The sequence below is a fragment of the Astyanax mexicanus genome, chromosome 1, assembly GCF_023375975.1.
Source record: "Astyanax mexicanus isolate ESR-SI-001 chromosome 1, AstMex3_surface, whole genome shotgun sequence".
NCBI lineage: Eukaryota > Metazoa > Chordata > Actinopteri > Characiformes > Acestrorhamphidae > Astyanax > Astyanax mexicanus.
This window is the reverse complement of record NC_064408.1, coordinates 3791391-3818915: the sequence shown is the minus strand read 5'-3', so window position 1 is coordinate 3818915 and position 27525 is coordinate 3791391. Positions and strand designations below refer to the sequence as shown.

Genomic DNA, 27525 nt, shown 5'->3' with positions numbered 1-27525 from the left:
ACATCACCCTAGGAGTGATGAGGGGAAAGAAGAGTGCCATCTACTGTACTGTACCCACCCAGAAAGAGTGCAAGACCAATTGTGCTCTCTCGGTGCTCTGGCAGCTGATGGCAAGCTGCATGAACTGCAATTCCCGATCTGATCCACTCACAGCCCCTGTGATATTGTTTTTATAAGGCTTTAACAAACACATTTTTGTGATAAAATGGTATGTTTTAATATTATTTTAATAATCAAAAATATATTTAAAAATAACAGACAACAATTTTTGTCTAAATTTAGTTTTTTTTTTTTTTTTATCAGACCGGAGCTCTGTATCGATAAATACTCAGATCACTCAGACTCTGAAGCAAAAATTGTGACTGGAACATATGTAAGAAACGATACAATTTTTTGCCAAAACGTAACAAAATGCTTAACAAAAATGTTTGGCCGAATATCAAACACTAAATACAAACATTTTGCTCCTGTTTTCCACTATTGTTTAAATTAAATAGATTAAGTAAATACATTTTTGCCTTTTACAATAATTACACAATTACAAAACTGTTAAATTAAAAAATATTTATTGAGCATCAAACATCTAACACAGTACAGTACAGTATTGTTTTATAAAATCTTTAGTTTGTTAACTTAACCTTTTTTTGGGTGGGGCATTTTTCACAAAGTTATTTCAGTGTATTCCTACAGTTTTTGTACAAAAACATACATTTTGAAGAATATTGGATTGTTATTATGTCAAAAAGTCAAAAACAAAGCGTAAATGAACACACAAAGTTTCTGCATGTGTACGTAATGACAATTATAATTATAAAATGTTTGCCATAATTATAGCTGTTAATGAACATTAATAGAGAAAGCCTTTGTCTCAATCTCAGACAGTAACAGTAAGTCAGACTAATGATTTCTGTGATCTCTGCTCCTCCTGTAGGGATCTGGTCCTCGCTGCCTCAGCCGCCTCTATTGAAGTCAGCGTTATCGCCAAACAGGAGGACAAGGTAACAGAGCTGGTTCCTCCGCCAGTGATGATGGGGCATATATATATATATATATATAGGTCCGGTATGTATGTGTATATACACTACCGTTCAAAAGTTTGGGGTCACTCAAACAATTTTGTGTTTTTTCCATGAAAAGTCACACTTATTCACCACCATACGTTGTGAAATGAATAGAAAATAGAGTCAAGACATTGACAAGGTTAGAAATAATGATTTGTATTTGAAATAACATTGTTTTTACATCAAACTTTGCTTTCATCAAAGAATCCTCCATTTGCAGCAATTACAGCATTGCACACCTTTGGCATTCTAGCTGTTAATTTGTTGAGGTAAGCTGGAGAAATTGCACCCCACGCTTCTAGAAGCAGCTCCCACAAGTTGGATTGGTTGGATGGGCACTTCTGGCGTACCATACGGTCAAGCTGCTCCCACAACAGCTCAATGGGGTTCAGATCTGGTGACTGCGCTGGCCACTCCATTACCAATAGAATACCAGCTGCCTGCTTCTGCTGTAAATAGTTCTTGCACAATTTGGAGGTGTGTTTAGGGTCATTGTCCTGTTGTAGGACGAAATTGGCTCCGATCAGGCGCTGTCCACTGGGTATGGCATGGCGTTGCAAAATGGAGTGATAGCCTTCCTTATTCAGAATCCCTTTTACCCTGTACAAATCTCCCACCTTACCAGCACCAAAGCAACCCCAGACCATCACATTACCTCCACCATGCTTAACAGATGGCGTCAGGCATTCTTCCAGCATCTTTTCATTTGTTCTGCGTCTCACAAACGTTCTTCTTTGTGATCCAAGCACCTCAAACTTGGATTCATCCGTCCACAACACTTTTTTCCAGTCTTCCTCTGTCCAATGTCTGTGTTCTTTTGCCCATCTTAATCTTTTTCTTTTATTAGCCAGTCTCAGATATGGCTTTTTCTTTGCCACTCTGCCCTGAAGCCCAAAATCCCGCAGCCGCCTCTTCACTGTAGATGTTGACACTGGTGTTTTGCGGGTACTATTTAATGAAGATGCCAGTTGGGGACCTGTGAGGCGTCTGTTTCTCAAACTAGAGACTCTAATGTACTTATCTTCTTGCTTAGTTGTGCAACGCGGCCTCCCACTTCTTTTTCTACTCTGGTTAGAGCCTGTTTGTGCTGTCCTCTGAAGGGAGTAGTACACAACGTTGTAGGAAATCTTCAATTTCTTAGCAATTTCCTTCTATTTCTAAGAAATAGACTGTCGAGTTTCAGATGAAAGTTCTCTTTTTCTGGCCATGTTGAGCGTTTAATTGACCCCACAAATGTGATGCTCCAGAAACTCAATCTGCTCAAAGGAAGGTCAGTTTTGTAGCATCTGTAATGAGCTAGACTGTTTTCAGGTGTGTGAACATGATTGCACAAGGGTTTTCTAATCATCAATTAGCCTTCTGAGCCAATGAGCAAACACATTGTACCATTAGAACACTGGAGTGATAGTTGCTGGAAATGGGCCTCTTAGGGCTGTGACGATAATTTTATTACCGCAATACCGCGGTTATGGGACGTCACCGCGGTGATGAGCTCATTACCGTCATTACCGCATTTTTTAATGGCTGTCAAATCTGATTGACTGCATTTTGAGCGGTAGTAAAATGCTCCATATAAGCACAACTGTGGTGAATTCAGTATTAATATGTCAAGTGTAAGTCCTACACTATAGGGCTGTGCAATATATCAAATATATTTTGATCGCGATAGATATTGGTGTCAAACGATCTCAAAATTCATAATATCGAATATAAACATTTTGGTCATTTATCTGTGCTGCCGCTGCACTGGCGCGGCAGCGAATGGGTTAAGCAAAACGCGGTGCGTGGTACTCATTGAGGTCAGAACAGCTCTGGAGTCTCCTGCTCACTTCGTCTCCATTGAGGCTGCTGAAGAGAGTGAAGATTAGCAGCACTAATATTGGCTCGGAAATGGAAGCTACAGGGCAGGCTCAGTAAGTTGAGAAAAAAGGAAGAAAAAGACTCAGAACAGAAGAGAATCATCTGCAAGATTTGCCGGAAAGTGGTGTCTGCACCTCTCGCCAACACATCAAACTAATTCACCCACCTCAAGGTAAACCATAGAGCCATGTAAGGTGTTCCGTGGTTACATTTTGAGAAAGTAAAATATATTAATTCATTGTCTGGCTGCTGGCTGTTCTGCGTGAGCACCGCGGAGAACGCGCGGCATTGCGCCTTAGTCTTGGTAAAAATAGTAAGGTTGGTTGAAGTGCAGTTCAAACAGCAAAGCAATGATATAAAACTATAACCACCATCTTTACTGAAATGTTGTTATCTGACCAAGTCTGAGGTAAAATGCGCTGCGCCTTGTCTCTTTCACAGCACGCGGAACTGAGTTCAGAACCGCTACAAATATAACCATATAAAACTCAGTTCAGATAAATAGACTTCAGATGAGTAAGGACACGTAAAGTGAAACAAAAATTGTCAAACATAAAGGACAGGTTTCTATTATTTTAAAATGGAACTAATGTCTTTTTTTTGGTCGGTTGTCTCTTGCGAGCCGATTTCTTAACGTCACGACATTTTAATCAACATATTATATGACGCGGGTCCCGTCAGGATATCTTGCGGCACAGACAGAACTGAATTGTTATTGGCGGGAACAGGAGTTTAATCAATCCAGAGGATGTGGGAGCACATAATAAATAGTTAAGAAAATTGTAATAATCACGCAGTGATTCTCATGCACGCAACAAAAAAACCCTAAGCACAAAAAAGGAGCGGAGAATGGACCGACACGCGCACACACACACCGATTTTTTTTTGTAATGTGGTAAGAAACGTGACCGCACTATTCAGTGCGGTTTTAATAAATATTTTTTTTAATTTTAAGCACTAAATGTAATTTATTAAATTTATTTAGGACCGCGGGGCAGGTGCGGCAAAACTGTGTATGTGGCGGGCTGATGCGGGATTTTTTTTGCGGAACGGTAACGGGACAAAAAAGAAATGATGTCTGAATTAATTTCCTCCAATCAAATATAATTTAACAGGGTTTAAGAATATAAAATAATTTATAAACAAACGAAATATTTAATATTGAGCTAATAGCCCAAGTGCAAAAATACAAAATCTGTAATACTCTGCACTGCACAATTCAAACGAAATAGCCGTAACGCAGCTGCGCTCCTGCCCTGCGATGCAGCCGAAGCCTGGTGTGAGGCAGCAGAAATTCTGGGGTGAAAACTACATAACTACACAACATAAGGAGACATAATGCACTCCAAATATTCAGGAGGGAAGTGAAATAAATGATACTGTACAGATATAATCTGTATCTAGTAGATATTTAATGAGAAATAAGAAGAGTGTGAATAAAAAAAAAAACAGACGCCTATCACAGACTTCTTGAGCCTTGAGCCCGAACGGCCCGAGGAAAGGGGTGAGAAATATATTTTTTTCGGGGTCAGTGGAACATTTTGCTGTGGATTAATTCGTCTTTTTTTTTTAAACGAATATTAGAATATTCGCTACCAATTACTGCCGAATATCCTGAGCTCAAAACCGCTATTCGGGCCAGCCCTAAAATAGATCTATGGATGGAGAAGTGGGAGGCGGACAAGCTCCTCCTTCAAAAAGTCTGCTCGGAAAAAGACAGGTTAGCTGTACAATGACGAATTATACAGGCAGCATATGTTCACTTGTTATGCTGTATTTATGGTTTATGTAGAGGTTGTATGTAGGCTGTATGGTTTGAAGAATAAAGATTTGTTACCAATAAATTTGTGGTGTTTTTTTTTTTTTTTTTTGGGGGGGGGGGGGGGTGTTTTGGGGTCTCGCGGTTAACCGCAATATCGCGGTGATGCGTTAGTTTTTTACCGCGGTTATAAAAAATCAATACCGCCCCAGCCCTAGGGCCTCTATACACCTATGTAGATATTGCACCAAAACCAGACATTTGCAGCTAGAATAGTCATTTACCACATTAGCAATGTACAGAGTGTATTTGTTTAAAGTTAGGACTAGTTTAAAGTTATCTTCATTGAAAAGTACAGTGCTTTTCCTTCAAAAATAAGGACGTTTCAATGTGACCCCAAACTTTTGAAAGGTAGTGTATATATATTGTAAGTTCTATATATATATATATGTATATATATTTATATATATACATATATATACATATATATATATATATACATATATATATATATATATATATATATATATATATATATATATATATATATATATATATATATATATATATATATATATATATAGTTTTTCTCCTTTCACACAGTTTTTAAACGATCAGACACAGCAGTGCTGCTGGAGTTTTTAAACACCTTAGCCAGCATGGTGTCCCTCAAGTTTTACTCCCTACATTTTAATAAAAATAGCCTTGTTACTCCTATTTCATTTCAGCTCATTTTTTATTCCGGCTTCTCATCGTTCAATAAATCCCCTATTCAGATAAATCTCTCCATCCAGATAGAGTGAATCTGATTGTGATTGGATGTAGAGAAGTAGTGGGGGGGTAGTGCACTGTAGGACTACCCCCCAAGCTTTTGTTCTTAATGGCATTACTTTTTCCTCTTACATAAATTTTACTTTTATACTTTAAGTAGTTTTAAAACCAGTACTTTTACTTAAAGAGTAAAAAACTTGAGTTGATACTTCAACTTCTACAGAAGAATTTTACACTATCTATCCTTTTAGTATCTATAATTTTACCTCATTAGAATAATGAATGATCCACCATCCAAATAATAACAATAGCTGATCTGTGGTGGTTTTCTATCCTGTGGGGTTCTGAGGATTGAAGAACAGGGTGAAAATAATGAGGATAATAAAGTATAGAGAGAAACAGTCTGTATTTATTATATAACTATAACTGTATGTATATATGTTCTATATATGATCTGGTTTTCACTCAGACGAACTGGGAGCTGTGGGTGCTGGAGGATGCAGCCCGAGGGGAGCTGCCCGTCACTCTCAGTAATGATGACACGCTGCCCGTGGGCGTGGCCATCGACTACACCAGCCAAGGAGAAATCTACATATGTAAGCACTTCTGTTGCTTTTCCTTTGCTCTCGCGCCGTCTCTTGCTCACTCGTTCTGTCTCTGCCTCTCTCTCTTTGTCTCTCGCTTACTTGCTCTGTCTCTTCTTCTCTCCCTCTCTTGCTCTGTCACTCACTTGCGCAGTCTTTCGCTCACTCACTCTCACTCACTCGCTTTGTGTCTCCCTCACTCGCTTTGTGTCTCCCTCACTCGCTTTGTCTCTCTCTCACTGTGTCACTCACTTGCTCTGTCTCTTGCTCACTTGCACTCACTCGCTCGGCCTCACCCTCTTTCACTCGCTCACTCTGTCTCTCGCTCACTCACTCGCTCTCTCCCTCTCAATTGCTTGTTCTGTCTCTCGCTCACTCGCTCTGTCTCTCCCTCACTTGCTCTGTCTCTCTCTCACTCGCTCTCTCTCCCTCTCAATCGCTCGTTCTGACTCTCCCTCTCTCACTCTGTCTCCCTCTTTTGCTTACCCGCGCAGTCTCACTCTCTTGAGCTGTCTCTCGCTCACTCGCTCTGTCTCTTCTTCTCTCCCTCTCATGCTCTCTCTCGCTCACTTGCGCAGTCTTTTGCTCACTCGCTCTATTATTCACTCACATTGTCTCTCCCTCTCGTGCTCTCTCTTGCTCGCTCGCTCTGTCTCTCCCTCTCTTGCTCGCTTGTTCTGTCTCCTTCTCTCGCTCTGTCTCTTCCTCTTTCACTCTCCCGCTCCTTTGCTCTATCTCTTGCTCACTCACTGTCTCTTACACACTTGCTCTCTCTTTCCCACTCTCACTTATGTCTCTTGCACACTTGCTTTGTCTCGTGCTCACTCGCTCTGTTCATCCCTCTCTCACGCCCATAAAGGTGATGATGACATGATATGGTAAAACTGTTTAGTGCACAAAACTACAGTGTGAAACTAATCAGTGCTAACTGGATTAAATACAGTACAGTGTACAGCGTAACACATCAGTCTTCGTCCAGAATAGTCTGGACCTTCATGTGTGAAAACTCTTACTTTTCTTTATATTGTGAGAAAGTGTGAATAAATTAAGTCTAGGCTTATCTCTGTGCAGCCAGACGCAGCAGGTAATTCAGTAGTCTAGACTGAATCCTGATTATGATCTTTTCTGAGGAACAGAAGGCTAAAGAGCTCCATCATTCTCCTCGTTCATCACAATATCTGAAAACTGCAGGACTGAGTCTGTCGTGACTCAGAATACAGATTAATTCACAGGTTCTCTCGCGCGAAAGCGTGGTGTTATCTACAGCGCTGTGAAAGTGTTTGCTGCAACTCTGAATCACTGCATTTCTGCACTTTACACGCACTCAACAACCGTTCAACACTTTTAAACACAAACCTAAAAATGCAGAAAATATTATGGATCAGATTTTCAAAATCAAATCTGGACAAAATGTTGGACCTATTCAGCTATTCCAATCATAACTTTATCTCAGCAGTGCTATTTTAATCATACATTTGCCTCAGTAGTGCTATTCTAATCATATATTAACCCCAGCAAGGCTATTCCAATCATACATTTACTTCAATAGTGCTATTCTATTCATAAATTTACCTCAGCAGTGCTAATCTAATCATACATTTAACTTAATACTGCTACTCTGATCATATATTTACCTCAGCAGTTCAATTCTAATCATACATTTACTTCAGTAGTTCTATTCTAATCCCAGATTTACCTCAGCAGCTCTATTCTAATCATACAGTTACCTCAGCAGTGCTATTCTGATCATATATTCACATCAGCAGTTCTATTCTAATCATACATTTACATCAGTATATTGCCATTGTAATTTAATCATACATTTTTATCAGCAGTGCTATTCTGGTCATACATTTACCTCAGCAGTGCTATTCTATCATATATTCACTATAGCAGTACTATTCTAATCATATTTTATTTTCAGCAGTGCTATTCTAATCATACATTTACTTCAGCAGCGCTATTCTAATCATAAATTCACCTCAGTAGTGTTATTCCGATCATACATTTAACTCTGTAGAGCGATTCTATTCATGTATTTACCTCCGCAGTTCCATTCTAACCACAAATGTACCTCAGCAGGGGCATTCTAAAATTCCAAATAAATTTACCTCAACAGTGCTATTCCAATCATACATTCAACTCAGTAGAGCTGTTTTAATCATATATTTACATTAGTAGAGCTATTCTAATCATTTATTTACCTCAGTGTAGCTATTTTAATCATAAATTTACCTATGTAGTGCTATTATAATCATACATTTACCTCAGCAGAGTTATTCTAAAACGTTTTTAACCCAGAGCTGCAGACGTGCTGGTAGAACATTACGATCGTTTGCTGAAGTTCTTGTGTATGTGTTTAACCTGCAGCGGATGATAAGAAGTTGCCGCCGGCTCCGACGCTGCTGATTCTCTCCACTGACGGAGTTCTGTGTCCGTTTTCCCTCATAAACCTCAACCCTGGAGTCAGACAGCTGGTAACGGCCGCCGGCAGCCTCGCCCTGGACGGAGAGAGACCACCGCTAACCAGTGAGAGCAAGCTAAAGCTATACTGCATACAGAAACATATAAATAAATACATACACACAAATCAATACTGCATATACAAAATTCTGTGTTTATACAGGAATACGTGTACAAAACATTCAGAAATACACCAAATGTACATAAAGTTTACAGTGTATGCAGAAGTAGACTAAACATATATAAATTCAGTTAAATATACTATAAATATATACAATTGTGCACTACACATATAGAACTAAACATACGAGTATGCTATGTACTGAACTGAATATGCAGAAATATTCTGCATATATCAGGGTTCATTTGGTCATGAGAAACCTGGAAAAGTAATGGAATTTAATAAAAAATAATCATTTCCAGGCCTGGATACGTTTTGGAAAAATAAAAATACACACATTTTTGGAAAAGTCAAAAAAATATTTTATCTGATTTTTTTTAGACCTACTATAATCAATTTTAATTATAATTTTAGTTATTTTGTTTGTTTTTGTTGTCCATCTCTGCACCTATGTTTTAAAAATCATATGGTCATGATAATTTGCCTTAAAGGGCTGGAAAAGTCATGAAAAAAATCATGGAAATTTGTTGGTTAAAACGCGTATAAACCCTGATATACCGAAATATACTACATATATAGAGAAAAATATTTAGAAAATATGCTACATTCAAAAATGTAATGCCACAATATACGACATATACAGGAGTGTACATATACTTAATACACAGTGACATTTACTACTTATACAAAAATATATTGCATACACAGAACTGAATATGTAAATATATTACCTGGACTGTAACAGAGAAAGTATAGAGAAATATACTGTATATGCAGTACTAAATACAATAAACAGAAACAGGAGGAGATTGTTTTTCAGAACACGGACAATATTAAGAGCTATTATTAAATATAATATGATTAATATGATTACAAAAATGTATTTAATACTTACAACACTGTGAAAAAGTATTTGCTTCCCCCCTCTACAGATTTCTTTTGTTTGTTTTTCCTTTTTTTTGTCATACTTAAATTTTTCAGATTAACTGCAGTTCTTTTGACCTTCAAGATGAGTTGTCCATGCCCTTTTGGAGTAATTACTGTATTTTTTTCATAGGTTTAGATGGTTTTGATGAGATTTTTTTCCCTGTAATAAATAAAATCATCATTTAAATCTGCTTATAAAGTGAATTTTTACTCTGATAAGAAACCTGTAAGAGGGCAAATACTTTTTTTCACTTCACTGAATGTACATTTTGTATATGGTTATTTTGCTTTATTATACGTATTTACGTATTGTTTTGTATCTTTCCAGAGCTCTCCTCCGCTACACCAGCCTATGTACCCCCTGTGTCCAATCCTCCATCTGTTTTCTCTTCTTTCCAAATGCCCCCCACCACCGCCCCTGTAGCTCCGCCCCCTGCCGCCACCTCCGCCCCTCCTGCGGCTCCAGCCTCCTCCAGCTTCGGCATGTCCTTCAGCCTACCCCCTCCGGCCTACACCGCCCCCCCCTCCACCGCCCCAGTCTCCACAGGCCCCTCCCTCTTTTCTTTTAACTCCGCCTCCTCCTCCACCTTCTCTTTTGCTGCTCCCAAACCTGCCCCCGCCCCCACCAGCGCTCCATCCGCCTCCACCTTCACCTTCAGCGCTCCTGTCATCAAACCCCCCGCAGAAACCTCCAGCTCCCCGGCTCCTCCCCCTCAGAGAGTGGCCACGGCTTCACCAATCACGGTGCTGAAGCCCCCACCTGAGCCGGCCACGCCCAACGTCAGGATGAACCTCAACGACAGGTGAGTCTTCTCCAGAACATCCAAAAGATTCTCAAAAGAATCCCTTGAGTTCCTGTCACTGCATTATAAGAGTGGCAAAGCTCTTACTTTCACTATTACACAACATATCCCTCAGTGCTGTTTTTCCACCATTTGGTTTATTTCACCAGACGTTTAAATGATCCCCAGTTGTTCTCATGAAAATACCATGGGATGTCATAATATCATTTTTCTGCCATATTGCCCATTTCTACCCCTAATGACCTTCCACTGTTTAATAATCAGGTAGACAGTTTTTATCACGATTTAAGTAGTTTTAGTAGTTCAAACTCTTCAGAGGTTTTCTCTGCATTAATGATGCATTTTTAAAATATTTAATTTGAAAGAAAACTATTGTGTTTGTATATAAAGTGTGTCAAATAAATGACTTTGAAATGCATTCATAATAAATGCACTTGTGTCTTCTCTTCAAAGGGCTGTGACTTTAATCATAGTACTAATAATAAATAAACTTAAAGTATCGGTATTTGTATCGGTATCGGCAGTTTTATATCAGTTTAAATCGAATCGGATCAAACTTAAAAAAGTGGATCGTCCCATCATTATATATAGCTACAGTTTAACCTATAATTTTGCTAGTTTGAGTGTTTGAATGGAACTAGAGAGTCTAAAATGGAAAAACCAATACATAAACAACATAAAAGTATGCCGTCATTTATTTTTAGACTCTTTAAAAGCAAAGTATTTAAAGCAACAGAACATTATTTAAACTACAATGTAGTTGTAGACAATGTAAATAAATATATATTAATATGTCTTATACATGGACTCTTGTACAGTTCTCTCATACGTACAAAAATAAAATAGATTGGATTAAAACCTATTTTTGTTCTTATCTCTTATCTCTTATTTTGATATTATATTAATATTGATGTTTTATACATAATTGGCATTAGTTTTATACAAGTGCTTGCTATAAAAGGTAATAATGAAGCTAGATGTTGATATATTTATGTATTTCTCTGTAAATCTGCAGGTTTCTGGCAGTAGATGGTCCAGCGGCGGGAGGTTTTGGAGCTCGACCCTTTTCCTCCACACCCATCATCAGCTCCCAGCCCACCGCACAGTTCAGCATCACCAAACCAGCGCCCACCGCAGGTAATCACCACACATACACTCTATTACTTTCACACCTGTCGCCATAACTGGTTTAATTAACTATATATTGTCCCATGAATGACTGCAATAAATTATATTGTATTTTTTATATATATTTCTATATACTGTATTCTTCACACTATAAGGCGCGCCAGAATATAAGATGCATTTTAGGCGACACCTGTAAGGAACAGGGGTGTCGTTAGCGGTAATGCTAATGTTGCTCACCTCAGGATGGCCAAAGGGCTAGCGCAGTTAGCACGTAATGCTAATACTGCTGGAGAAACTTCACTGAAACTATAAGGTGCATCAGATTATAAGGTGCGCTGATGATTTTGGGGAAAATTAAAGGATTTTAAATGCACCTTATTGTGCGAAAAACACGGTATATTATGCTGTTCTCAAAATATGAGTATCATTATAGGGGACATTAATGTCCACTTGGGTCTCGGCTTCCCCTAAAAACTGTTTTCTGTGAATCAGCTGAAAACGTTTGGTGTATAGAGCCACTCTGGCTAACCTCAGACAGTACACAGCAGGATTAGCCAGCAGACTTCGTTTGAGGAAGGGATCTGTACCTACTGTTCGTGGCAACTTTGTGCTTTTTTTTTGCAGTTAAGCAGGATCTTGTTTGTAATTAGAAAATTACAGTCTCTGTTTTTGTCCATGCAGTGACCCGACCAGTTCAGACCAGTACTCCACCTGTTGCTGTGCAGAAAACTGCAACTCCCACACCTCCATCTGCTCCATCTACAGCTCCATCTGCAGCTCCACAGGTTTATACTGCTTCTATATATTAACCATCCGCTGTGTAAATCTGTGATTGTGAAGTTAAAAGTGCATTCTTGAGTTTTAAAGTTATGTGAACTGTGAGGCCATTCTCAGATGTTTAAAAACCCAGCATCAGTTAGTTTTTAGCGTAGCTTTTAGTCTAGTGAGGAAGACATGGTAAAACCCAGCATCAGTTAGTTTTAGCATAGCTTTAACCATAGCATTTAGTTTTTATTTTAGCCTAGTGTGAAAGAAATAATAACCTAGATTTAAGCCTAACTTTTAACCTATTGAGGAAGACATGGTAAAACCCAGTATCAGTTAGTTTAACATAGCTTTAACCATAGCATTTAGTTTATATTTTAGCCTAGTGTGAAAGATACAAAATAAATTTAAGCCTAACTTTTAACCTGTTGAGGAAGACATGGTAAAACCCAGCATCAGTTAGTTCTTAGCATAGATTTTACTATAGCTTTTGGTCTAGTGAGGATGACATGGTAAAACCCAGCATCAGTTAGTTTTTAGTATAGCTTTTAGTATAGCTCTTAGTCTAGTGAGGAAGACATGGTAAACCCCAGCATCAGTTAGTTTTTAGCATAGCTTTTAGTATAGTCCTTAGTCTAATGAGGAAGACATGGTAAAACCCAGCATCAGTTAGTTTTTAGCATAGCTTTTAGTATAGTCCTTAGTCTAATGAGGAAGACATGGTAAAACCCAGCATCAGTTAGTTTTTAGCATAGCTTTAACCATGGCATTTAGTTTATATTTTAGTCTAGTGTGAAAGAAATGGTAAAAGCCAGCATCATTTAGCTTGTAGCATAGATCTTAGGATAGCTTTTAGCCTAGTTTTGTGCCTAGCCTTACACCTAGCTTTACACCTAGCTTTTAACCTAGTGTGGAAGAGATGTTAAAACCCAGGACCATTTAGCTTTTAGCATAGATTTTAGGATGGCTTTTAGTCTTATAAATTTCAGACGAGTGGAAGTTTTAATGATTTATTATTTTTTATTTTGAAGCAGCCCGTCTCAGTGAAGCCTGTGGAGAAGCCGCTGCAGCTGAAGAAAGATGCTGATCCTGTAATGGTTGGAATACTGGAGGAGGTGAGTCACTCGTCCAACACTGTGCAGCTTAAAGTAGAAACACAGCTAAAAGAGCTGTTTATTCAGAGATAAAATGCTGTTTATTTTTGAATGTTTGCTGCTTTGTGTAGTTAGTGGTGTTTGTTAGCTCTGCTGCTCACTGTATGGGCTGAAAGATGTGCTGTCGAGAGCGGTGTTATCTGGTTAGTGGAGTTAAAATACTCCACAAATTTGAGTTTTTAGAAACTGTGAAAAACTACTCTTTAGCCCCGGCGATGCTGACGAGTGAGTTCCAGCTCCTGCTGTGAATCCTAACTTCCGAATGTGATCTGATCGGCTCTCAAGATTGGCCAATTAGAGAAATATTGATACCAATATATAGTCTATCAATAATTCTGATAGACACTAAAAGCCAGAATCAGTTAGCTTTTTGCCCAGCTTTTAGTATAAATTTTAGCCTAGTGTGGAAGATATACTAAAGTCTTTCAGCCTAGCTTTTTGCATAGTGTGAAAGAGAGAGAAAGATAGTGAAACCCAGCGTCAGTTAGCTTTTAGCATAGATTTTAGTACAAAACATTTACCCTAGCCTTTAGCCCAGTGCGGAAGAGATAGTAAAAGCCAGCATCCGTTAGCTTTTAGCCTAGTTTTAGTGTACATTTTAGCCTAGTGTGGAAGAGATGGTAAAGGCCAGCATTATTTCCATTTTAGTATAGATTTTAGGATAGCTTCTAACATAGCTTTTAGAATAGATTTTAGCCTAGAGTGGAAGATATAGTAACCTGTCTTTTAGCCTAGTCTTTAACCTAGTGCAGAAGAAATAGTAAAAGCCAGCGTCAGTTAGATTTTAGCCTATGTTTAAGGATAGCTTTTAGCCTAGCTTTTAGTGTATATTTGAACCTAGTGTGAAATATATAGTAACCTGGCTTTAAGCCTAGCCTTTAGCCCAGTGGAGAAGAGATAGAAAAAGTCAGCATTCGTTAGCTTTTAGCCTAGTTTTAGTGTACATTTTAGCTTAGTGTGGAAGATATAGTAACCTGTCTTTTACCCTAGCTTTTAGCCTGGTGTGGAAGAGATGGTAAAGGCCAGCATTATTTCCATTTTAGTATAGATTTTAGGATAGCTTCTAACATAGCTTTTAGAATAGATTTTAGCCTAGAGTGGAAGATATAGTAACCTGTCTTTTAGCCTAGTCTTTAGCCTAGTGCAGAAGAAATAGTAAAAGCCAGCGTCAGTTAGATTTTAGCCTATATTTAAGGATAGCTTTTAGCCTAGCTTTTAGTGTATATTTGAACCTAGTGTGAAAGATATAGTAACCTGGCTTTAAGCCTAGCCTTTAGCCCAGTGGAGAAGAGATAGTAAAAGCCAGCATTCGTTAGCTTTTAGCCTAGTTTTAGTGTACATTTTAGCTTAGTGTGGAAGATATAGTAACCTGTCTTTTACCCTAGCTTTTAGCCTAGTGTGTAAGAGATGGTAAAGGCCAGCATATTTTCCATTTTAGTATAGATTTTAGGATAGCTTCTAACATAGCTTTTAGAATAGATTTTAGAGTGGAAAATATAGTAACCTGTCTTTAGCCTAGTGCAGAAGAAATAGTAAAAGCCAGCGTCATTTAGCTTTTAGCTTAGATTTAAGGATAGCTTTTAGCCTAGAGTGGAAGATATAGTAACCTGGCTTTAAGCCTAGCATTTAGCCCAGTGGAGAAGAGATAGTAAAAGCCAGCATCAGTTAACTTTTAGCCTAGTTTCAGTGTACATTTTAGCCAAGTGTGGAAGATATAGTAACCTGTCTTTTACCCTAGCTTTTAGCCTAGTGTGGAAGAAAAGGCAAAACCCAGCAATTTTTAGCTTTTAGCCTAGCTTTTAGTATAGAATTTAGGCTAGTGTGAAATACATAGTAACCTAGCTTTTAGCCTACCTTTTAGCCTGCAGAAGAGATAGTAAAAGCCAGCTTCAGTTAGCTTTTAGCTTAACTTGTAGTATGTATATTTTATCCTAGTGTATAAGATATTGTAACCGGTCTTCAGCCCTGGCAACGCTGACGAGTGAGTTTACAGCTCCTGCTGTAAATCCTAACTTCCGAATATGATCTGATCGGCTCTTAATATAGGCTAATTCGAGTAATATTAATACCAATACATAGTCTATCAATAATTTTGATAGTAAACTCCTGGATTTTCTTTATCTCTCGGTTTCTGTTGTTTTAGATTGCTCACTTCCAGAAGGAGATGGATGAGCTGAAGGCTCGCAGTAACCGGGCTGATTTCCGGGTGGGCAGCTCTGAGGAGATGAGGGATCTGAGGAAGGAGAGCGAGGATCTGCACGGGTTCACCCTGGAGATTAAAGAGACCACAGAGGTACAGTAGATTAGTATTAGTAATTCACTATGTTACAAATACATGGCAGAGGCCACTAAGGGCATTTTAACACCTGAGTCAAGGTTCATGTCTGTTAACTATAGTACGTTTAGATTCGGTTTCACACTGAAGTTTAGTGACGGACTAAAGAACTTTATTATATCCATTCATCATCAGCTGTGCGGGTGAAGTCTCTCTCTGTACTTCATATTAATATTAATTGGTTTGTAGGATTTCACCAGCGAGATGAACAACTGTTAGAAACGTTGAGAAAAAAAAAAGACATTTTTACACTAATAACAGTCTTTGCAATGTCATGTTACTTTACAACATGTGTAATAAAGCCCTGCTAAGTGCAGTTCAGCCACTGACCTAGTCTTAGAGTGTCTGTAAAACACAAAATCCACCGGAGATCCTATTTAAACACAGAGGTGGGTAGTCCAGATCGAGAACGTAAAAACCCAGGGGTGGATTTGTAATTTTAACTAGTGTAAACAGAACTGTTCTAAACATACACCTACCTATCTCAGTTGTACTTGGCTGGTGGTGTTTTTCCTCCATAGACTAATTCTAACCATTTGTTTCTTAGCTCTGAATTACTGGGTAAAGTATATAAACACTGATGTGTTATTCGCACAAATAACACAGGAATGAACTGCATGCTGTTCCTAGCTCTGTTATTTAGCTCCTATCTGACGAGACGGCGTCGCTGCCCGGCTTCAGCTCTGCCTGTGGGCGGTCCCGAGCCGAGGTGGGTGGGGCCAGGAATACTAATTCACGGGTTGATGTAGACACGGTGCTTTTCCTGATCGACTCGTTTATTTTTCTGAATATTTTCTTTTACTAAATACTGCAGACAATGAGGAAGAGGTTGAGGAAGAGTTTCATCATGTGCAGCATCATAAACAACTCAGAGAGACCTGCTGTATTTCACAAAGAACAAGAAAAAGAGGATTTTAGCGGAAGAACACTTTAAAGCTTTGTGATCCGTTACTGATGATCTGTTCTGTTGTATTGTTGTTTCAGTCTCTGCATGGGGACATCAGCACCCTGAAGACCACCCTGCTGGAGGGCTTTGCGGGGGTGGAGGAGGCCCGAGCTCAGAGAGAGCTGAACCGGGATAAGGGCTACCTGCAGCTCCTCTACAAGAAACCCCTGGATCCTCGCAGTGACCAGCAGCTCAAGGTCAGACTTAGCTCTAATACAGTGTCATCATCCATCAGTAGATAGATCAGAACCTCAGACCGTACATTGCAGGTTTAGCCTGCAGCAGACTTCTTCTGAGGGAGGGATCTGTACCTACTGTCTGTGTCAAGTCAGCAGATGAGGGAGATGTATGAACTTCTAAATAATTTAGAGAATTTTGTGCTTCTATCACAGTTAAACATGAGCTAATTTCTTCGTGTTTTGCCATTAGCACACTTTTTTTATTTGCATAAAAGTGACAGAGCCCTTAAATGGCTTAATCTAAAAGGGACTGAAACTGAAAAGATTAGAGCTGAAGAGATTTTTATCTTTATCTGAGAGTTTTTACAACAACTATTCAACTATTCTCTCAATTCATTATAATTTACAACGTTCAAAAGCTTTAGAATAAAGTCCTCTTTAATGATGTCTTAGATAGTGTTAAAGGGATAGTTCGGTATTTTTGACATGAGTCTGTATGGCATCATCATAACCAGTGTCGTGCATCCACACTGACTTACCCCCCACAGCGTCCTGTGAGCCGAGTTCTTGTCCAGTTTAGGTCAAAGCGAAAGTAGTCCGGCATGTTTGCTGGGGTCAGGAAAATAACTCCTTTTTCTTCCCAAAGCAGTACGTGTTCAAAAGAGTGATTTATTTACATCACAAAAAACTAACCCTGCAAAAGTCACGCCTCGTAAATCACTTGGGTCCTACTTTCTCTCATTTCGTATCAGTGCGCGTCATTCTGACAGCGAGCTGCGCACGCGTCAACAAGCGAGAAGTAAACAAAGCGACCCAAACACGTAGGCTAGCTGTCAGGTTGCAGCGCTGCGCGCATTGATATGGAACGAGAGAAAGTAGGACCCAAGTGATTTACGAGGCGTGACTTTTGCAGGGTTAGTTTTTTGTGATGTAAATAAATCACTCTTTTGAACACGTACTGCTTTGGGAAGAAAAAGGAGTTATTTTCCTGACCCCAGCAAACATGCCGGACTACTTTCGCTTTGACCTAAACTGGACAAGAACTCGGCTCACAGGACGCTGTGGGGGGTAAGTCAGTGAGAATGCACGACACTGGTTATGATGATGCCATACAGACTCATGTCAAAAATACCGAACTATCCCTTTAATTACAGGGTTGGGACGGTCATGAAAAACCTGGGAAAGTTTTTTAAAACTGCCCCGTCTCAGCCGAGGACACGTTAATGGTGGAGCCGAGAGAAGGTTAATATAACTTATAACAAATCAATGAGATGAACATTGATGTACCTTAATAACAGAATAAAGAGAGCGCTGTGGAGCGCTGATTATTAGGAATACTGTCGAATATATGTGGTTAGTTTATAACCACAGAGAGAAGTTCTAGACTTATTACAAGCTTTATGTAATCAGTAAACACATTGCTGAGGAGATATATATTTATAAATAAATACATGTCACCAGCTTGGTGAGACGAACTGGCTGTTCAGAAGCTCAGATGCACAACATAATGCAAATGTTTAAGCCTTTTTTATTGATTAATTCCCTATAGTTTTGATACTTACAATAAATCCTTGTTGAAAATAATTTAACTTAATTTATTAAAATACTAATTATAGAATGATAAGAATTACTTTATTCATTTGTATTTGTGTTTGCAGTTTGGAAATGTATGTTGTGGATTTAAAAAATTAACTTATCTAAAAAAGAAAATCAATCGGTCATTCATTATTAAGTGAAATGTCTTTTTTTTCTCTTGTGTATTTTTGTTTCTCCTTAAGCAAACAAATATGTTTTGTCCGATTACTCGATTTTCCCGATTACTAAAATAATTGATAGCTGCAGCCCTAATGTCAGCAGTTTTATCAGAATCATTTTAGACCTGCTATAATCAGTTTTAATTATAGTTTTAGTTGATTTTTGAGTTTTAGCTGGTTTTATTTTACATACATTATTGTCTGCACTGATGTTTTAACAATCATATGGTCATGAAAAACTCATGATAAAATCATGAAAATGTATTGGTTTAAAACGTGTATGAACCCTGTAATTAGTAATTAGGTAAAACATGATTTAACCACTGTATTTAACAGTGTTTATTACTGTTGTACTTAATGTTAATTAATGTAGCATTATTATAAAGATTAAAGGAGTACTAACTGCTGTAGTTCTTAAGCTTGGATTTGCCTGCAGTTCAGCACCTGACCAGCAGAGACCACCATTTACTAGAGAATGGATTATTAAATCATGTGTACAGTACCTATTTCAGTACCTTTCTTTTTATGATTTTAACCCTGTAAATTTAATTTTGAAGACTATATTAAAGCTATATAGGAACACGTGATTAATGACTCTGTTAAAGAAACCAGAATATGTCTTATATTTTAGATTCTTCTAAGTATCACATTAATCTTTGAGGACAGATCTGCACACTCTTTTGGTATTTTAATCTCAGTGTCTTCATGAGCTAGAAAATCAATTAAAAAAACTAATAAAGCTTCTAAAATTAGAAGAGTCATCCTCTGTAAAAGGTGACTGCGTCACAATGCATGTTTTAAGAGAATATAATTATATATAGAATTATACAGTTCTGACCAATAGCGTGCGCACTGTCTCTTTAACAGGAGATTCGTAAGCTGTATCAGTACGTGAAGTTCGCTGTGGAGGATGTTAATGATGTGCTGGATCTGGAGTGGGAGAAACACCTGGAGAAGAAGAAGAAGCAGAGGTCAGTACTCAGGTTGATCCCTCTTATAGAGAGAGAGACTTTTACACATTCTCATATCCACTTAGCTCTAATACAGTGTCATCATCCATCAGTAGATAGATCAGAACCTCAGACCGTACATTGCAGGTTTAGCCTGCAGCAGACTTCTTCTGAGGGAGGGATCTGTACCTACTGTCTGTGTCAAGTCAGCAGATGAGGGAGATGTATGAACTTCTAAATAATTTAGAGAATTTTGTGCTTCTATCACAGTTAAACATGAGCTAATTTCTTCGTGTTTTGCCATTAGCACACTTTTTTTATTTGCATAAAAGTGACAGAGCCCTTAAATGGCTTAATCTAAAAGGGACTGAAACTGAAAATATATATATTTAATATTTATATATTAAATATAACTCTTCTACATATATTTAAACATATATTAAACATATATTTTTTAAATCTTTTTTTAAAGTCTTAACTATTCCAAACATGTACTGGTCAATCTCAGGGCAGATTTACTTAATTCTTTACAAGGTTTTTAGGCTGAAGATGGAAGATGAAAACTAATGCAAGTCAATTAATTCCTTTGATTTTCTCTCAAGAAAGTCTTTATTTTAAAGAAATGATTGCATGTTGCAGTAATTGATATTTATGACCAAAAAAAAATCACTCCTGTTACTGGAACTCATTCCTGATATCATTTAGGCCTGGACAATATTTCGATATCGGTATTTATCGCGATAAGAAATGTTTCAATAACGGTGATATCATTTTTGTGGCATATCGATATGTATTATTCACAGACAGGCGTTTTTTAGCGGCGTCAGTTCACTGCAGCGCTGAATACAATCAGCCTCCGTAGCCGGGCTACGTCAGTGCGTGATGACGCAATCATACAGGCACGTAGCCAGATAAGCAGGCTAGGCTAGGCTAGACCTGGGTCGGCTCCGCTCCTGTCCGCACCTAAAATCCACCCGCGATGAAGCGAAAAGTGCACCTGACGCTTCCACAAGTGATTAAATAAATAGTTTAGTTGCAGGTCTAATTCAGTGGTTCGGCTTTCAAAGGTCTGATAAACGTCAGATTTCAGCTTGCTCCTAATTGTTCCGGAGAGTGGAGCCGACCAGCATCAGTAATACATCCGTTCCTCCACCTCAAGCAGATTCACTACACACAATATCTTCCTTATTCTGGCTGAAACACTTTTGTAGTTTATGTTGTATCTAATCTAGTTATTTATAGTTGATAAAGCCTATAGGTTTGCTTATTATTAAGAAGCTCTACCTCTGTTGTAATGTAAAGTTATTTATATTGGTAGTATGTATATAGGTTATAGGTTTATGTTTGACAGGGATGTCATGCTTTTATTTTGCTACATGCAGCATTGATTTATTCTGACCATTTTTTTATTCCTAAAGTATTTCTAAAGTTTTTGTGAGAGGAGGCTTTAAAGACTTAAATTAAAATTTCAGACAGTACTGTACAGATTTCCATTCCATTGGATTCTTAGCAGTTTTTCTGAGGCCTTCAAAGTATTTATATTGATATCGAAATTATATCGTATCGACCGAAATTAAGGAATATATCGTGATATAAATTTTGGCCATATCGTCCAGCACTAATATCATTATGCATCCTAGGCCTGGACAATAATTCGATATCGGTATTTATCGCGATAAGAAATGTTTCAATAACGGTGATATCAGTTTTGTGGTATATCGATATGTATTATTTACAGAATCTGTTACGGACAGGCGTTTTTTACTGGCGTCAGCTCGCCCCAGAGCTCAACACATTCAGCCCCCGTAGCTGGGCTACGTCAGTGCGTGATGACGTAACCACACAGGCACGTAGCCAAATAGGCTAGGCTAGGCAAGGCTAGATTAAAATGGCTAGGCTCGGGTCCGCTTCGCTACGCAGCAAAAATGTCTCGCGCTGGAGCCAAACGGAGCCGGGACGAGCGGATCCAAGGCTAAGGTAGACTCGGTTCGGTCAGCCCCGGATCCTCGAGGCCGGCCGCGGGTCCGCTCCCTTGCCGCTTTGCTGCAAATTGTGCCGGAGAGTGCAGCCGACCAGCAGCGGTAATGTTAATACATCTAAACTGTTCCACCACTTCAAGCAACTCTACTACATAAAATATTTTTCTTATACTGACTGAAGCACTTTTATAGCTTATGTTGTAACTAAGTTATTCATAGTTGATAGAGCCTGTAGGTTTGTTTATTTGACGGGAAAATCTTGTTGCTTTTATGTATATAAAGGCTTATTGTATTCTATATCCTAGTTGAAACACTTGTTTTAATCTGTTAAATTTGTTCACAAAGAATAAGAAGCTCGGCCTCTGTTGTAATTTATATTTTTATTGGTAATAGTTATATAGGCTTATGTTTGACAGGGATGTCATGTTATTATTTTGCTATATGCAAATAATATTGAGCATTGATTTTTTTTGACTACTTTTATTTCTAAAGTAGTAAAGTTTTTGTGAAAGGAGGTTTCAAAGTCTTAAATAAAATTTTCAGACAGTAGTAGGTACAGATTTCCATTAGATAGATAGATAGATAGATAGATAGATAGATAGATAGATAGATAGATAGATAGATAGATAGATAGATGTGCATATAATGAGGGTATCTGATGCCAGCCATACGAAATAATTTAAATTCGCAGTGCTGCAGGGATTGCAGGGCTTCTTAGCAGTTTTCTGAGGCCTTCAAAGTATTTATATCAATATCGAAATTATATCGTATCGACCGAAATTTAAGGAATATATCGTTATATAAATTTTGGCCATATCGTCCAGCACTAATGCATCCTTAAACTATGCACGTTTCTGTTCTTTTTCTCAGACACATGATCGTTCCTGAGAGAGAGGCTCTGTATACGGCTCTGGCCAACAACATGGACATCATCAACCAGCAGAAGCAGAAGCTGGATCAGCTGGTGAGAGATCTGCAGAGCCTCCGACTCTACAACAAAACCTCCACCTGGAACTCCTGCAGCCAGCCGGCCTCCACCTCCTCCTCCTCATCTTCATCATCAACACGAGGGTCAGCAGGGTTTTATTATTATTATTTTTTTTTTTAGTATCTGCCGAGTATCTCAGCATTCTAAAGTGCTTCCATTATGATCAGGTGATTTGAATCCCGGTCATGCCTTCAGCTGCCAGAGCCCTGAGAGAGCACAATTGGCCTTGCTCTTTCTCGGTGGATATTAGGGGTGTCACGATTCCAATATTTCATCAAAATCAATCGAAATTATGTCATGGTCTCGAGCATCGAAGTCAAAAAAAGGATCGACGATCCCTCCCGCAAATGGCGCAGCACACTGTAGCTCAAAGAGCAGCCCTTTCTCCAGAGATTGTGGACATTCTCATCTTCTTAAAGAAAAACCTGAAATTATAAAAATAACAGTTGTTTTGTCTAGCCTCAAATATGTTAATAGTTTTGGTACCTTAAGGAGCATCTTTCTCTCAGACAAAGTTAATAATATATCTTTATTAAAGAAAAAAACATAAAGTCTTATTTTTTAATGTTTAACTGTTATAGTAGGATAGAGTTTAACAGTTTGTTAAGGCTCTAATTGCTATTTTTTATTATTTATTTTGTTATGTTGCACATTGCTGTTTTAACAGTGCACACTGCTGCTACCAAAAAAAGCCACTAGATGGCATTACATATATATCTTAATTAAATTATTTAAATTTGACCATTAGTGCCTAATGTGGTGTATTACAGATCACTTGTATCACTTATATCAAGCCCACCTTTTGAAATAAGAGATTGTAAAATTGATGAATCAAACCAATGACTGACCATAGACTAATCTAAAACTGGCATAGGCCTCTCTGCTGTAAAAAAAGAGAAAAAAGAAAATCAAGAATCAAATCGAATCGTAAACCTAAAATCGGAAATAAAATAAAATCGAGGATTTAGAGAATCGTGACACCCCTAGTGGATATAGTAGATGGTGCTCTTTCCCCACATCACTCCTAGGGCGTCTGTGAGCTGATGTATTGAAACCGAGTCGCTGAGCTGTATTTTTATTTGGATTTTGGGAGAAATGTTGTCTGTAGTTTATAGAATAAAAAACAATGTTAATTTTACTCAAACATAAACCTATAAATAGCAAAATCTAAAAAAAAAAACTTCACCTAAAATCTTTAATATATTATCATTTTTCACAGAACCTTTTTTTGAGTCATGATTTTAATCGCAATGAATCATGTTTGTTGTGATTAATACAATTTTTTTTTTTTTTTTAAGAAATTAACTCCCCTAATATGAATTTTGTTTTTTTACATTGTTTTTATTCACATAGAAATATCCATTGTTAAATGTGTGGGGTATTAAAAACAAGTGTGTTTGCTTGTGATTAGAAGTGTCGATCAGTAATAATTAAAAATTATGGATTAATCACGTCAATATTCTGTGATTAATCATGATTAATCAGAAGATTGGTTGGGATTAATACAAATACTTTAAAGAGATTGACATCATTAATATAATGTCAATAATCAATAAAGTCAGTCGTTTAAAAAAATGATTAATCGCAATAATATTCTGTGATTAATGCAAGTAATTTTTGTATATTTTAATTTAATATTTGTATTAATTTTTTTGGGGATGTTGAAATATCCATTTATAAATTGTGTATTAGGAACAAGTGTGATTAATCGCAATTAATCACAGAATATTGTTGGGATTTATCCATTTTTTGTGGTCTTCTTTTACTAAAACATATATAAAACAGTTAAGTGCTGATATCATATAATGAAATCTGTTGTTTTTCTGTAGTTTGGACAGTGAGCTGGAGAGTCTGAGGAACGCCCTGGTGAAGGCCAGCCTGGAGACCGCCCCTAAAGCTCCTTCAAAATCACCATGTAAGATAAATTACACAGTATATATTTTATTTACTAATATATAATACATGTTGAAAGGCATGAAACCAGTTACAGTTCCTATACTGTGCACTAGAGGGGGCTGTAGTATTGTTTTTTAATTGCACTTTGGTTCTCTGTGTTAATCTTTGTGATGATGCACCTAATAAATGAGAAAACAATAGAATTAAAGAAGAAATTAGAGTATGAGGCCTTATATATAATTAAGTGTATAATATTAAAAGTGAGTGTTCTGTGTTTCAGCTAAGATGACTCCTGTGAAACAGTCTCAGCTGAGGAACTTCCTGTCTAAGCGTCAGACTCCACCTGTCCGCTCTACTGCTCCAGGTACCTCAACACTAAACACTTTATAGTAATCAGTACGTACAGCCTCAATTGGACGTATTTTTAAAGGTTCTGCTTTGTAAATTACTGTAATTTTTCGCACTATAAGGTGCACTGGATTATAAAGCGCATTTTAAGTGACACTAGTAAGGAACAGTGGTGTTGCCATGCCATAAGATAATCTAAATAAACAAAACTGTAATTCTTAAAAAAAAAAAATATATATATATATATATATATATATATATATTTTAAAGTTAATCGAGCGCTGCATGTTAATCTACACAGATTTCTCTACTGAAAACTGTTATTTGGGTGGGTAAAGCACTTTTGTTTATTTAGAGATTTACAGTAGGCTTAGATTTCCACATTTCTGCTAAGGCTGGGTGCAGCATCATTAGCATTAACTTTAGCAGCTAACTGCTACACTGAGGAACTCTTGAGTGTTCCGGTAAGCCAGGACGATATTAGCTAGCGGTTCGTCTCATGTAGCTTGTTTTAACACAGTAAACATGCAAACTACAATCCAATATACTTACCTCTGAATGGTGATAGAGCTAGCGCTTAGCCCGATTGGCAGCTAATGCTAATGATTGTCCAGCAGTGCTAGCAGGGGTTAGCAGAAGGCTACAGCCTGAAAATACTCACCTCTGAAAGGCATAAGAGCTAGCGCTTAGCGCAGTAAGCGGCTAATGCTAAGGCTGCTCAAGCAGTGCTAGCAGCAGTTAACAGCAAGCTACAGTGCGATAACATTAGTGTGTAAGAAATAGCCTTTCCAGGTTATTGAGTGTGGAATATGGAGCTAGATAAGCTTTTATTTCCTCTATAATTCCACATGTTTTTCTTTACAGTTTGTATAACTGTAGTATTACCATATCTTTTGCACTATAAGGTACATTTAAAATCCTTAAATTTCACCTTCGCCTCTAAATGGTAAAAGAGCTAGTGCTTAGCGCAATTAGTAGCTAATGCTAATTCTGCTCCAGCAGTGCTAGCTGGGGTTAGCAGCAGGCTACATGGTAAAAGTGCTAAATGGTAAAAGAGCTAGTGCTTAGCGCAATAAGTAGCTAATGCTAATTCTGCTCCAGCAGTGCTAGCTGGGGTTAGCAGCAGGCTACAGCCTGAAAATACTCACCTCTGAACGATGAAAGAGCTAGCGTTTAGCGCAGTTAGCAACTAATGCTAATACAGCTCCAGTCTCGGTGCTGAAGAACTAAACTGAAACTCCTGTATAATTCTGTACTTCAGCAGAGTGGCTTTACTGCTCCTTAATACCTGACTGGTAGAATTCATACATAAGGTGCACCTGACGATGTAAAGTGAAATTTAAGGATTTTAAATGCACCTTATAGTGCAAAAGACATGGTAATACTAAAGTTACACAAACTGTGAAGAAATACATGTGGAATTATAGAGGAAATAAAAGCTTATCTAGCTCCATATTCCACACTCAATAACCTGGAAAGGCTATTTCTTACACACTAATGTCGTAGAGCTCTCAAAATATACATTATTAAAAATCATTTTGTTTTTTTCTCAGCCAATCTGTCGCGCTCTGCATTCCTCTCGCCCAAGTACTACGAGGATCTGGACGACGTCAGCTCCACCTCGTCTCTGTCTCAGTCTCAGGAGCCCGAGGAGCCGCTGGCACTCGCTGAGGAGGAGGAGGAGGAGGAGGAGCTACCGGCCATCCCGGTGCTGACCCCACGCCACCCCGCAGTGGTCCGCACCGCCTCCATCCAGCCCGGCTTCCCCATGCAGCCCTCGCCCTTCAGCAGAGTGCAGAGTTAGTACAGTTCTCTATCATTAAATAATAATAATAATAATAATAATATGAGTTAGAATAGTCTCTTTATTCTTATTATTGAATCATTAACACTGATCTTAACTGAGGCGAGTGAGATCCTGCAGTTCTTTAAATGTAGTTCTGGGTTCTTTTTTATGGGCCTCCTGGATGAGTTCTTCATGCCCTTTTGGAGTAATTTTGTTCGGTGGGCCGGTCACTCCTGGGAAGGTTCACCAGTGTTCCATTTTAGTGTTTTCTCTATTAGTGAATAATAGTGAATCACTGTGGTTCTCTGGAGTCCCAAAGCTTTAAAAAAATGACATCATAACCTTTTCCAGACTGAAAAGTTGATCAAATGTGATTAATCACAGTTAATTAATGGGGTGGCAAACACCTTTTCACCACACAGGGTTAGATCGGTTTGGATGTTTTTTTTTTTAAAGTGTTTTTATATTTAATCAGGTTATATTTGCCAGATATTAAAGTTTATTTAATAATCTTGACAAATGTAGGTATGACAAAAATGCAAATATCCCCTCCATCTGCGTCAACCTCTCTCACAAGATAGCACCTCACAATATATACATGTGTGTGTTTGTGTTCCTAGTCCGCCCTTTGAACTAAAACTTCATAATTCGTTTACACACTGCTGTCCCATAAATTTTGGCATGTCATATTAGACAGACAGACAGATAGAGACTTTATTGATCCCAGAGGAAAATTTTGGACATCCAGTATTAGGAAAACTGATTAGGTCAGATTAGGGTATATCAGTAATTATCATGTGATTTTTTTTTTAGCATTAGGTATTTGCTCATATTTAACATTTAGTTGATATTTATTAGTAAGACAAGCCAAACGCATGATCCACCCACCCCCATGCTTAACAGTTGGAAAGGTGTTGTCTACATTAAATTCTGCACCATATTTTTCTTTTTACTTACTGCAGCCAAAT

At 38.0% G+C, this 27525-nt stretch overlaps 1 protein-coding gene across 7 annotated transcripts in view; it reads left to right on the top strand.

The window, feature by feature from the left end:
• Positions 1 to 27525, top strand: part of nup214 (nucleoporin 214) — a 104867-nt gene that overhangs the window by 12480 nt on the left and 64862 nt on the right. For 5 of the 7 annotated variants that reach the window (XR_007424877.1, XM_049465811.1, XM_049465806.1 and 2 more), the window contains exons 9-22: positions 932 to 998; positions 5921 to 6047; positions 8406 to 8564; positions 9875 to 10349; positions 11365 to 11486; positions 12159 to 12262; positions 13274 to 13357; positions 15540 to 15689; positions 16716 to 16874; positions 19478 to 19581; positions 22410 to 22610; positions 24357 to 24442; positions 24704 to 24787; positions 26325 to 26570. Coding sequence is in view for 6 of the 7 variants with exons in the window: in XM_049465811.1 (XP_049321768.1) it covers positions 932 to 998; positions 5921 to 6047; positions 8406 to 8564; positions 9875 to 10349; positions 11365 to 11486; positions 12159 to 12262; positions 13274 to 13357; positions 15540 to 15689; positions 16716 to 16874; positions 19478 to 19581; positions 22410 to 22610; positions 24357 to 24442; positions 24704 to 24787; positions 26325 to 26570 (2168 nt within the window). In the remaining variant the exon portion in view is untranslated. The remainder of the gene's footprint in view (positions 1 to 931; positions 999 to 5920; positions 6048 to 8405; positions 8565 to 9874; positions 10350 to 11364; positions 11487 to 12158; positions 12263 to 13273; positions 13358 to 15539; positions 15690 to 16715; positions 16875 to 19477; positions 19582 to 22409; positions 22611 to 24356; positions 24443 to 24703; positions 24788 to 26324; positions 26571 to 27525) is intronic. The other 2 variants (XM_049465804.1, XM_049465813.1) reach the window with 1 other exon arrangement.